Below are 14,484 nucleotides of genomic sequence, written 5' to 3' on the forward strand. Positions count from 1 at the left end.
AACGGTTCATCTCCAAACAGCAGTTTTTGTGTTCCTTCCTGCAGTCTCCACCACAGCTCTGTCTCTACCTCTGCAGCAGCTCCAGGCATTTAGTTTACCATATTGAAAGAAACCGTAGGGGGCTTCCAACACTCTCTTTGCTTCATTCCCTGTCTTTACAGACACACATACTGACTGCATCCATTTCACTTTGGACCTTCCCTCTTCAATCCTACCAAATTCTTTAACACAATAGGTTATTACTAAAGAGAACTGATTAATTTTGTACCACACCTATCAAACGAATTGTAGCAACACAAACCAAACAACAAAATGACAAAACAGCCTCCTGAATGTCAGAGGAAATCTGCACACGGTCCATGAGGGAGCACTTCCTAGGCAGTGCTACTGCTTCTGTAAGCATTTAATACCATGCCTCATTTCCAGTTGAGTAAAGTAAAAAATATGAATGGCAGAGTTGACATATAGTGTAGGGTTAGTTCTAAATAGCTTAAGCATTGATGAAATTGCTTTACAGATTGATTTTTGTAATCATAATATTAACTTAGACGAACAATCGTTTCAAAAATAACAGATGTTTTACAGTGACTGTTATTGACATTCTTGTACTTAAGAGATTTTTTTTTAAATTATGGTGTTTTTTAATGTCTAAAATCACACAACATGGGCTATGTTTTTCTTTAAAAATTAGAGATTTTATAGAGGTCTAAGGGGTCATACTGGCTTCCTTTGGTATGCTCCAAAAAGTACAGATAATAATTGAATAAATGGGTATGCAGTACAATTTAAACAATTCAATGAAGAAATAATTATTAGCAGTACCTGTCTCTGATGTTTATTTTGAGTTTTTTTGCAAAACTATAAATAGTCTTCTATAATAAGTTGTCACATAGACTGTATATAGCGTCACTGCAAATAAACACAGAATTGTAACACTGTTGTGAAAGACTCTTGGTGGTACATAGGCACTGAGCACAGCATTCATATAAACTCTTCACCGAGCATTAATGAGTGTCTGACTTCAAGTAGCAGCTGTCAAGGCCACAGGCCACATCCCCTGACTCTGTGGTGAAAGAAACATTTGAAAATTGATTAGTTGTGGGGATTTCTTTTTGCTTTTCTTTTGTTTTTTCTTTTGTCAGCTAATGCTGACAACATTTATGAACCAAAACATTATGACCACTCTGTATTAAATTAAAAGCATCCATTGTCACGTATTAAGAGTACATGATGAGATCTGAGACACATTAAATAGGAAGTGAATAGCTGGTTCTGTCTACCTGCCATTGGAGGAATGGTTTGCTGGACTTAAAGGTGGTGTTACTGATGTCTTGATGCCACATTGGAAAGGGCATCTTCAAAGATTTTGTGAAATTCACTCCTCAGCTGATAGGAACTGTGTTGATGGCACATAAAAGACTGACAGCGTGAGGAGTATGCTGATCATAGGTCTTTGTAATGGTTTTGTTCAATGTTCAATGTTAAAGTGACGACAAATAGAAAGACATCCCACTTGCACAAAGTAATGCTCATGCAATAGTGTTGTCATACTTTATTTGTCCTGTACAAAGCTTAAATTGTTTTCATCTTGTACTTTATTGTTTTTAATCCATCAGCAAACTTCTTTCTCTTTGAAACAAGTCAGCTAATTCTAAATACACTTGCATAATGTAGGTCTCCTCCATACCAACAAATAGTTGTAACCCACTGAGGAATGCACATTGGACTTCTGGTGTATCCTGTGGTTTCAGGGTTGCACCTTTCTAGATTGAGTTTGTTCTACTGTATCTACATGGATGAGCAATTTGATAGTGATGTGATCTGAAGAGTATTACATGCTAGATGGTGGTTAGGTGGGAGATATGTGTTGAAGGAACATTCCTGATGAAAGTCAGAATCTAAAGTTTCCCATCAGAGCATTGTACTAACAATGTTGCTACAACAATGACAGTGTATGCCTCACGCTGTTACAGCAATGTGACTTCACCTGTCAGTGCTATTAATGTTGTGACTGATGGTGTTTTGTGGATTCTGTCAGCACATTTCAACACACCCAAAACATACAAAGCGCCACCATAAAAGCCAAGCCAGCTGCTTACTGTTGCTGCCCAGACATTGCAAGGGATGCCAGTGTGAGTCAGACAGCCTCCTTCCAGTCTTCCCAGTCAGCCGGTCAGTTAGTGGTCAAAGAGGTGACACTGACAGCAGGTACCAGGGTCCCCACCCTGCTCAGCTGACACAAAGACATATGGTCTCACTCTGTTTCTGGCTCTGACTCTGACTGCCTTTTTCCGGACAAGAAAAAAGGGGTAGAAAACCTTAAAAACTGAAAAAGGATGTATCAGTGTTAGGTGTTCTACTGTATAGGCAGGCAATGTAGATGTCATCTACAGAAATAGTGTCCCTTTCTGATTTCCGCTACACTTGGTAGTAGAAAACCTCTCCCTAGCTGTAATGCATAACTAATCTGAGACTACAGGATGTTCTGTATATAGCATCTGTTGTATTTTCTTTGATGTTATGGTTTCTAGGAAAACCAAACTTTATTTAAAAGGTCCAAAAATAGACATTATTGATTTCTTCCAAAATACCATTCTGTGCTAATAAATTAAACAGAGTCATTTACTAGAACACTACTATAACATACATGTAGACTCATAATCAAAGCCATTAATACACGATTACATTTAATTTTTTTCTGTACTGTTCAGTCCCACGCCGTCTTTTAATGCCAGTTCTAGTGTGCTGAGCATTATAGTCATTATATCAGTAGCTGCATAAAAGTCACTGCTTTACTACACTTTTTTTTTTGTTTTGTTTTGTTTTGTGATTTTTGTTTCCTTTTTTTTCTTGCCTTGGACAGCCTTGTTGTCTGTCAGTGTTACTGCACCTCCCCACATCACCTCCCTCCTCCACCGCAGGCCACCCACATTTTAATTTCTTGGCCTAATGAAGCGGGAGCTCTCTCCGCCAAGTTGAATCAATGGGAGTCTGCAAGCATGCCGCGGCTTTTTCACTTTAGTCATCAGCAAAGCCAGGAGAGCGAATTTGCGTCTGGGTCTGTGTTTGTGCCCTTCCTAGTTCTTATTCTTTTCTGCATACATGCACATTTTGCATGTGAATGTGCGTGTGTGTGCATGCACAACACCATAATAAGCTGTCTTAACATGGTGTTTTCTCACTGTTTCATAAAAAAGCCATTTGTATGCGGGATCCTTCCCTTCACTACCATTAAAGGTATCAGATTACCTCTCACACACAAATCCCATCATCGTCTCTATCTCCATTAACTTGGTCATTTGGATTTGTGCTTTAACACATTTGCATGCAGACACACACACAAAGTCTCACACTCAATTTAATGTTAATATGTCGACATTTGAACCGAGCTCAAGTTATTTAGACTTAGTATCTCTCTGTTTAACTGGACACTGTAGAGCCACTGATTAATCTACAAAGACACATACTTGACATTATTAAAATACTCTGCTATATTTAGTGATTAAATGTCAAAACTTCTGCAGCCACAAGGAAGGAGTAACTGCTTCATGATTTATTCAAAAAGCTGCTCTGTCAGGTTGGCTGTTCATCCAGCTTCTGAAATAAAAATTATTTAAGTAGACTAGAAACCTTTAATATCCTCACTGAGCCTTGCACGATTCCCTACACAGTACTGCTGGCCAATAAAACCAAAACAGAGTGAAAATGCGGCCTCTTTTTGCCGTGTCCAAACACCATAAATTGGTGTTTTTGCTTGGAAAATAGTTAACTTATGACTTCCACTTTTGCTTTATGACTTCATTTGCCAGTTTACCACAATTAAGTCTTTCATCATCTGCTTTTGTTCTGCCATATGTTCACACAATGTGATCATTACATGTCTGTGTCATTAGGTAATGTTTGAGAGACACAAATTATCTTTCTATTTAGGAAATGATGTAATAAGAGACCATAATGATAATGCATTTCTTGCATTTGATTTCACTCAGCTAAATAAATTACTAATATGGTAGGCTTCATTTTGGACCCCTGTTTCATTAAGCATCTTTTTATCTCATATTCAAGTGCTTGTATGTGTACACGCAAGTAAGTGCAGGTTTTTAATCTTAACATTTTTGTGTCTTTTGTTTATGAGACTTTATTTGACTTTATTATTATTTTTTAATAATTTTCTTTGCCAGTTCCATCAACAACTGTCACATAACGATAATGCTTAGATTAAACTCTTTAACCCAATGCACAATACACGTCTGCATTTTCTTCAGTGTTGTGTAGAAGCTGTTTGTATTCTCCATGCTTTTCCTCATACTTCCTCTAATCAGCGTCAGAAAGGAGCAACAGACAGTACAATGATTGCTTCAGGGCCTATAGCAGCACAGTGGTGTGCTGATAAGGCTGGCGGCCAGCAAAGGCCTTGCTCTGTCCTGAGAGAGAATGTCATAGCAGAACTGAGCACAGAAGGGACCAAAGGACTCAAGAGGAAAGAATTCACCTGTGAATTAATTCAGCTAGCAGACTACAGGGCAAAGATTGAAGATGTAATCAGAAAATCTAGTAACCCAATCAGTCAGGAAAACTTGTACACAATTCTAACCACCACATCTTATAGCTTTTTAAAAAATTCAATAAATGAGGGAGAGAGAGATTTTGGATTGAAAATAAATGTCATTTGGATTTATAAAGCAGTGCCAGTTTCAGTAATATGTCATTATCTAAAGCACAGTCTGTCATTTTAGATCAAGGCCTACATATATTCATCCAAACTAAAGTATATGCACGCCTGTCATCTTCACTCTTTTTCATTTGTTTCTCTCCCATTTCTTTTCTTTCCACCCGATGTCTTATTGGTGACTTCCCTGAGTAAAAAACTGTAAATAACTGAAATTAACATGTTTGCCCCCGGCATTACGTTAACAGGGGAATAATTGTTCCACCTCTCTGGATGTGTCCGAATGAGAATGATTTTGTGGGACAGTGTACTATTATGTCCATCCATGTCTAGCATTGTGTTTACTGGCTGCAAATAGGCTGGCAGCAGCCTCTGTGGGTCTTACTCTCTGTTCGCTTCTCTCTGCCAGTCGCTGCACTGCCTCCATCTCTAGCACTTCCATCCACTCTGGATGGCAGTAATCATGGCCAAGCTTTACGCCCATATGGCAGGCAGTCAGCCTCTTAAGCTGGATCGCAACATCACTTAACAGTCATTTAATGATAGCTTACTTGGGCACCATTGCATTAAAGCTCCAAGTTCGGTGTTATCTTCAGAAAAAGATGAAACGTAGATTTTAGTTTCTTTTTTTACGCTCTCGCTTTTAATGCTCCATCTGAATGTAGAAGAGTATAATTACTGTCACCTCAACAATCTCTGCCTACATTTAGTCAGTTCAAGTTACTGCTTGTACGCTTAGGGAATTAAAGCACATTATTTGCATGATTTATGAAAACAACTGTAATGTTTAACTAAATTAGAACTTGAACGTGATATTAAAAGCAACTACCTTCACAATAAAAATATTTTGCATGATAAAAGCTAAAGTGGTTAAGTATCTTTAATTGGCTTCCAAATAAAACAAAATGATGATTTAAATAATATTTAAGCATTTATTGGGGCAAAGCGACCAATTTTAACCAAATGTAATTGGTTGAAATTATGCAGATACACTATTTTGTGGTACTTAATGACACAGTTATGGTAGTTTGTGTCTTTACATTTGCTGAGTCAAACCAAAAAGTAATTAAGCAAAGGGAATAAGACAAGCTCTGCACTTTGGCTTTTTAATATGAATTGAGAAGCCAATAACTGTGTTTTAGTCATGTTTCTAAATGCTGTCTGGGATTTCTGTTAGCATCTTGAAGCGGGGGGGGCTTTACTTGGCCAATGACTATTCTTGATTTTCTTTGTTTTTGAAAATGAAGAGTAAAGAAATTATATCTCAACCTGGGACCCTCTAAGCAAATTGCTGATGCTCATTTTGCATTTAGCCACTGAGGCGTCACATCATTAACGTGACCTAAGCCCACTACCCTGCCTACAAATAGGCAATAGTGTGTTACCTCTATATCATGTAGTGTGCACAGCTGGTTTGGAGAAAACGTGGATTACGATTTGCATGATGGATTTCAAACTAATTGGAAATTTGGTTTTCCTTTTTCGGACATACTGGTTGTATTAGGAGCCATTAGTGGCAGTTGTGGTGAATGTATCTCTGGTGTCTCTCCCCTGCACCTGGTGTATGTTTAACATTCATGAATAGTTTAAACCTCTAGCATCCCCTCTTATGCCTCTCTAGAAACTGCACATGTAATTAATACAAACTGCCCGTTTAGTGCAGTTTTGAAAAGGTTTTTTTTTTCCCCCCTCCCCTTATGTCTGTAAAACTACAGCAACTTACAGTAAAAGGATGGATGAATGGATTGATGGCTGGTCTGTGGGTTGTTGGGATCAGGACGAGGCATCTCAAAGTATCTCAAGTCCAAGTTTAATGCTAACTGTAGACCATCTGATGTCAAATACATGCACTGATTGATGACACATGTTACTCATAAACCTCTGTTTATAAAAGTGAACATTTGGGCTGATAATAGTCTCCCCCTTTTCTTTGTGTAACACTTCATTCTCTTTAATTGTAAGTAATTCACAGGAGTCTATTGTCTAACAGCTCACTGTAATGGCACTAATCACAGCAGAGAGATCATTACGGCCATCATGGTAACAACTTTGCTGAAATTAATTGTTTAGGAATATTTGGACAATAAAACCTTTCTGTTGCAACATGCAGCAATAGCATTTTTTTTCCATTGTAGGCAACTGGAAAACAGTAATAGGACAAACATGTCATGTAAGTCAGTTTTCGAACTGCAAAAATGATGCTGCTAAGGTGGGGGGCCTACTTTCATTATTCTCTTAACGTGTAAAGAAAATTGCATCAAAACGAGACTGCAGGCTGTGAGCACATGCACAACATCTGATTCTAAAACTCCCCTATAGGTGACAGTTTTGTTTTCAATGTAGTATGTAAGTGAAATGTAGGCTGATTTCTGTGTATCTTTTGTTTTATTCAGTCACATTGTTCATCATTCTAAAAATCATTTGGGAAAATACACTGAACATTACAGAGTTGCAAAAATTCCAGTGCTACCAGTTAGAGATGTATAAGTTCCTTTTCACATCTCTAGTACTTAGTGTTTGTCAAGTATTTTTGCAGCCTTAGTTTTTATTCAAGATCCGGCAGGTGAAAGAGAATGATTTATTACATGGTGAGAAGATTTAGGATTAAACTTAAGTCATGTTAGTTTTTTTTTTTTTTTTTTTTACTTTACTGCTGAAAGTTTCAAAGAAACTCATTTTGAAACACTTAATGTTGTTAAGGTGCTCTTAAAGCTAGCCACTGTTGGACCATCAGGTTTGAGTATTATTGGAGTGCTCTAATCGCACTGAGAAAAAAAAGAAAAATTGCTATTAATGTCAGTTGCCTGAACCATTGCTCTTAGTCTGCTGATTTGGATGAGATAAAAGCATTTGAAAATAGGCAATCATTTGTCATTAGCTTGAAATTGCTTCTTTCTTTCTTTCTTTCTTTCTTTCTTTTTTCTAAGTTTGTTACTGCTGTCAAAATTCCATTACCTTGGCATACATACCGTATGAATGTGTAGGTGTATACACTGTGTGGGCAAAGGGATCTGTAACTTGTGATGCAGTTAAAGTACAAATAATACATGAAATGCAAATAAAAGATTCCACAAGAAATTAGGTTAAACTCATATAACAACCACTCCAGACAGGTAATTTAACCAAGTCATTTATGATTAACAGAATATGTAAAATTTGTTTCTTTCATGTAAATTCAACTTTAAATATTCATGATTTTATTACTGTATTTATTTAGTATATATCAGATTTCTGAACACTGTTCAAGAGTTATAATCTCCAGTTTTCTTTGAGAAAGATAAATATACAAAAACGTTTTTTTCTCTACCAGGCTCATTTGTTTACCTTTCTCTTTGTATTCTTGTTGTTCTTTATTGTTAAAGGTTCCAGTAACGTATCACTGGTATGACTGTGATTGATGACTAACTGTTGGGGGACTTGTTTTTGCAGTGGATACCGGTTCTCTCAGATTTCAAGCGGAAAGAAACTGTCTGGGGCTTTGTGCCAGATAACTTGAGTCAACCCCCAGCCCTTCACCTTGGGGACTACAACCTGGATGGGTTCCCTGATGCCCTGGTAGTCCTCCAAAACAAAAGTGGAAGGTAGGAACAAAGCACACCTGAGCTCCATTTAATAACTCCTCATATGTGTGCATATTTGCAGGTTTTGTTCTGTAATAAACCTACTTGTGTGAGGGTGAGATATGTAGATATAATTTTCAAGTTCCTCCAAGATCCTTGTATAAGATCGTGTCTTGAAAAAAATAATTTCATGCGAGAATGAAGCTAATCCTCACTTGGCAGAGGGTCCTTGGAAATTTGTCAAGTAGGTCCCCGAACTCCAATCCAGCTAATGTTTGACTCCCATCATTCACTTCATGAGCCATCAGTGCAGAGGAATAAACTGTCAGTATGCACAGGTCCAGGGGGAGCCTACAGCATGTAGTGCAGCTATGTACAAACCTTGTTTGCATAGTGATTACTCTGGTTTCTTGACATTAATATCATGAGACTCACAGATTTCATGGAAACCTCTGAGTTCTCATGAGATTTTGCGTCATTTATTAACCACATTTGAATTTGTTGTGTAATATCCTACATTTGATGAGATTATACTAACTATAGTATTCCAGCACCACCATAAATTTGAATTGATTGGAACCTAATAACTCAAGATGCATACTTAAATGGCTTATGCAAATTTGTTTAGCTTTCAAAACTATAAATGTATTTTTCTTTCTTTTCTTAAAGACGCCACACGGTGGATGAATTTGCTCATTAATTTACTGTGAAATTAGTGTACTTGCAAATGACACATTCTCATGGTGGGGGTGGGGGTGGGTGTATATGCCTGACAGTACAGCACTATCCATTATGACATTTTTAAACTTTTTTTTACAAAAGCAACAGTCACCCACAAGGGACAGGGGGGGATAATATAGCAGCATTTATTTCTTATTAATTTACATTTTCACAAAGGCAGTTAATTTGAGCAACACATTTTCATCCTAGTGCTCAAAGGCAGAAAACTATATATTTGCAGTGTACAAGGTATTCAGAAATAGACCTGCAATCCTGTTCACGGTAGACTTCCAGAACAACTCTCTTCCTCAAGCACGGTCACTTCTAACATGTTCAATGCATTCACATGTGGTGACCAATTTCAGGTGGTGCAATGGCAAACTGGTCATCCAGAGGTTGACAGTGTTGCACGCTCAATCTCGGGGCCGTGCAGTTGGATGTATTCTGGTTATATTCATATATAAAATGCAGGCATCTATGTCATTCTGCATTTTTCCCCCCTGGTGTGACTGTAGCATTAATCAAATCTATTTAATATTGAAAGAATGTATGACATCATAATTTAATGAAGAAGTGTTACTGAGCACAGGCTGGAAGGAAGGCGACTAAGGTGAGTGTGTTCTTCAGCTTATGGACGTTGTGACTGATAAGCCTAGTCTTTAAAAATCATTGCTGCATGCGTTAAAATGCAAGCACCACAACCACTGGGAGTAAGGAGTATGTGTTTATTGAAGGACATGTTTGTTGTGGATTATCTTGCCTCAGAGATGATGATAAGATAGCTGAAGAGGTCAAGGCTGCGATTATCTATGCATACTGATTGCTGTGTTTGTCAGAAGTAGTAAGACGTTGGGTAAGAGCTTCAAAAGACACATTTGAACCCTATTTTTCTGTATAATTATCAGTAAGTCCTGCTGGGCTTAAATCTTTGCGTTCACCCTCATCTACAAATGGCTTATTTCTCAAAAGCTCTAATCACAAAAAGCAATGGTGTCTCCCGTTCTGTCGTCCTTTTTCCATTTCACTCTCATCTGAAGCCTGAACTTTGTAATCCTCTACTGGGCCAGGGGCATTATTGCAGTACACTTTACCAATATAGTCTGCTCCAGCTAACTTTTCAAATGACGTTATCAACTAATGAAAACAGAGCAGGATAAAGAGAGAAAAAAAAAAGGTTAGAGAATTTTTTAGATGCCTTTTTAGATTTTTTTTAGATCTCTTTCAGCTGCCACAAACCTTAGAAGATTAGCATAACAGTGCCAGTGGCTTGATTAGTAAATTCTATATCATGCTTAGGCAATAGGCCTATACACTAGTGATGTGCGATACCACTGATTTCCTTTCCGATCCGATACCAAGTAATATTCAGGGTGGTATCGATGATACTGATCCGATACCGATACTTTGTACAAAAACTTGTGTTATTTATTGTATCTCAAATTATAGCATCATAATGATTACAGGACATCAGATTACTTGCTCTTATCACTTAATAATGCAGAGTTCATCATATAGAAATGAAAAAACTGAAGTTGTGCTATTTGAACACCTTGCCTGCCTGCAGCACTAAAGGACTCCGTGAGAGACGTCTGTCTCGCCCTAGCAGCACCTGTCCCTGTCCTCATCTTCATTTCGCCTCAACATATGCTCGTCATATTCTGTGATATGATTTACTCTGAGGTGTTTGACAAGGTTAGTGATGTTGCCACAACCATACATCCCAACCTTCCCGATTTCTCCGGGAGAATCCCGAATTTCAGTGCCCCTCCCGAAAATCTCCCGGAGCCACCATTCTCCCGAATTTCTCCCGATTTTCCACCCGGACAACAAAATTGAAAAACCATATTGCAGAATTCATAGCGCGGCCTAGCCAATTCCAGTTTCCAACAATGACGGCAGCTACTTAGTTTTAATATTACTCTTATTTCTCTTTCTGGGTCGCAAAAAAACGTTTAACATATTTTGAGGTGAGAATGTAGCTGTGTAAACTTCAAATATCTGAGACGATCGACACATCGTCTTCAAACCCCCGCGGTCTTTCATTACTCGGGTTAAACATGATATATAAGTCACTTTGATAACTTAAAAATGTTATTGTTTGGCTTTTCAGTGTTTTATTTGTTTGTGAGTAAATCGGTTTGGCTGAGATTAAAGTTATTAGATTAAATAAAATTTAACGGGAGGGTTCCTCCGGGGTTTTCACACAGCTGAATAAACATCAAACAGAAAACGAATTAAACAAAGTGTGAGACAGTCCAGAGTTTACGCAAGCGCCCGGTTATATTTTAGATAGCAAGGAGCAGACGGCAGAGTTTCACTCCACCGAGGGAGCTCATGACGTACTACCCGGCTTTCTTTAGACCGCGAAGGCCGGGTCCTCAGGTGGAAGCAGCCTCTGAATTTGGACACCCCCGCTGTTTCCGGGCCGGCCAATAATAATGGTGACATTTAACGTATTTTATCCAATAAATAAACCCTGTAAAATGTATTTATCAACCCCCAACAGCCCTTTTGAATGTCTCTCTAGTATGGCCACAACACCTCACTTTTTTGCCACATGTATCGCAAACCACGTCTCAGCTGTTTGTGGAGGTAAAATACGTCCGCACATGACTCCAAATACGCTCAGCTGCGCACGCCAAGGGGCTGCGAGACATTTATACAGCCGTATTTCGCACATGACTATGAAAGGCGGAAGAGGAAGTAGTTCCTTTGGATGTAGACAATCCGAATGTTATAGTTTCTTTCCACTGTGTTGCTGTTAATGATAAACTACAAATTTACTCTAAATTACTAAAATATCGATATTTTAATGTGAGAATCGATTCTAGAACATAAATGACTGGTATCGGAGGAATCGATATTTCAGGATCGATCCGCACATCACTACTATACACAACCATTCTCCCACAACTCTGAAACCTCGTACCTTTTACTCAAAAGAAGCAATTCAGACCAGAGGATAGCCTTGACAGATCAGATGTAGCTGTTTTTGTTCACATACTTTATGAAATACCACCAACCTCCACGTCTGCTTTGGATTCAGCAGCGCTCTGAAGTCCAACCTGCATCGGGCGTTGCTGTCTCTGTAAATTCTTTCTACTCAGATGCTCTCATCTAACCAAATATTTGTAATGCCCACAACTAGTCTATTTCAAGTCCCACTCCCCCTCCACCTCTCTCTTTTCTCTCATCTCTCCATCTCTTCTCGTTCAACTGGGTATTTATAGCAGCTTTTCAGATGAAAGTCCTGCCAGTCCGCGTCACTCCTCCTCGCAGGAAAATGAATGTTGATTTAAGTGTTCAAAATAGGAGGACAGAAGAAGAGAGGGTGTGAGATGAGTGAAATGAATGGAACAATGAGCAGATGGAGGCAACAGAAGGAATAAATTGAGGGTTGGAAGGTCATTTAGTAAGAATGAGGCCATTTTCTCTTACTACTCAAGCTTAAAAAAAAACCAAGTTGTTTATACTGCTTTACAATGATATGTTTCTTATCTTATTAATCCTTAATTATTGATTCCACTGTTCTTTTTTCCTCCTATTTTAAGACCTCAGACCTGCTAATACGGAAATTTGGGAAATGAATGATCTTGAAAGCCAGTGTGACAATATACTTAAGTACCATCTAGTTTTACTGTTTGTGATGGCTGTGGGATTGACCCTAAGATGACTTCAGAGTTTTTTTGCTCTTGATGTCATTCACACTGCTAAGCTCTTAGACATTTCAAGTCATTCATGACACTACAGTTCTATGGATTAGAATTTATGTTTCTCTATGTGTAAGAGCTGAAGATATTAAGAATAGATTTTGCTCAGCAGAAAGTTGGCAAACCCAATAAACCTCAAGGAGGAGTCACTTTTAAATTAATCTTTTGTATGCTTAATTTAAATTTTAGGTTGTAAGCAATGTAGGTAACCTACTATCCAGCCTTTTCACTTTAAAAAGCTGTTGTCACTGCTATCAAAGGCATCAGTTGCATCACCTACCATTTCAGGGTAAGAAACTTTATATCAGCATAAAACTAGGAAGCTGTTACCCTCTAGTAATACTTCTTCTCAATACTATTACTAATAATAATTACAGATTTTTTTGGGAAGCAGTCATTATGAGTTCTATTCCCCAGCCAGCTGGAGCCTTTCTGTGTAGAGTTTGCATGTTCATAGGTTATCCAGCTTCTACCAGAGTCCAAATGCATGCATGTTAGGTTAACTGGTATTCTAAATAAGCCATAGGTGTGAATCTGAGTGTGAATGGTTGTCTGTTTTTCTGTGTTAGCCCAGCAATAGAATGACAGCTTGGTGTACCCCACCTCTCATCCACAGCCACCCACCACCACCATCCTGAACTGGATAAGCGAAAGAGATGGATGCATTATGAATTCCAAGACACTGTCACTGTGTGTGTTTGTGTCTTCATATCTGTGCCACGTGTTTAGGTTTTTATCTTTGTGCAGTTTAATGTCTATCGGCAGTTCCCAGAGCTGCACTCCTCCTGGTCTACATTATGTCCAGGTCACAGGACAGATGGTCCCTCCAGACTCTTTCTCTCTGTCACTCTTGCTCTGTCTCGTGCACACTGTTACATGCTCACACAGATGAACATCACAACAAAGAGTACAAGGCTGTTGCTTCCTGCTGAAAAGAGCTCCTATAGGCATTTCAGTGATTGCAAGAAAGTTTGGGATGCCAACTGAGATGGGAAGCAAGACCGAGAGAGAGAGCAATGCAGTCTCAGTGAAAGAAACGTAGTGTGAAAGTAAAAGACATGCCCTTTTCCCTGTGTTGCCTTTTACACATGCAAGAAACTTTCTACCGGAATCCTCATGATAAAATATCTCATTTTCTGGCATAGATGACAGAGTATGTCACTGTGTAGTTTATACTATATATGTAGCAGATTCTTCTTCTTGTTTCCAGGCATGAGGCAGGCTGTAGAGCTGTATGGTTTATTCACAAACTTACATGGCCCATTTTCTGTTACGGCTTCGAATAAAAAAGAATTTTAAAAAAAGCAGTTATTAATTGCACTTTAGTCATTTGAGGTTCACCATTCATAGACTAAGTATTGTTAGAGATGTCACGTTGACAAAAGCATAATGATTTATGAACCTTTTACATGTTTACAGATATAAAACCTGCATGTGGGTTGGGAACATTCACTTTATGCAGCAGTTAATCTAATTCCATCTAATTTTATTAAGATAGTAATAAAGGTATTGTTTTGTTTTATTTTGAATTATTTTGAAAGATGTCCGAACTACTGTTTCTCTAAAAACCAATGTAGGTCCTGATCACCCAAAGTTGTGATAAGTTGTTATGCAAGTAAATTGGACACATAATGCAGTAGTACAATATACTAAGAACAAACTTAGTATATTGTACTACCATCATTAGTGTGACTTTGAAAGTGTCAAAGCTTCAGAAGATGCCTATTTAAAGAGAATTTGCCACAAGCTGCTACAGAGGGCAGTTAGATAAACCAGTAAATGGCTTTACTTTCTAGGTATAACACAAAATATGAACCACTCTTAA

At 38.2% G+C, this 14,484-nt stretch overlaps 1 protein-coding gene across 1 annotated transcript in view; it reads left to right on the top strand.

Moving 5' to 3' along the window:
• itfg1 (integrin alpha FG-GAP repeat containing 1) overlaps window positions 1–14,484 on the top strand; it is a 165,002-nt gene that overhangs the window by 59,835 nt on the left and 90,683 nt on the right. Inside the window, exon 10 of the mRNA XM_084927789.1 lies at window positions 8,099–8,250. Within this exon, the coding sequence (XP_084783915.1) occupies window positions 8,099–8,250 (152 nt within the window). The remainder of the gene's footprint in view (window positions 1–8,098; window positions 8,251–14,484) is intronic.

The sequence above is a fragment of the Perissodus microlepis genome, chromosome 1 (assembly GCF_051167445.1).
Source record: "Perissodus microlepis isolate ML-2025 ecotype Zambia chromosome 1, ASM5116744v1, whole genome shotgun sequence".
NCBI classification, from domain to species: domain Eukaryota; kingdom Metazoa; phylum Chordata; class Actinopteri; order Cichliformes; family Cichlidae; genus Perissodus; species Perissodus microlepis.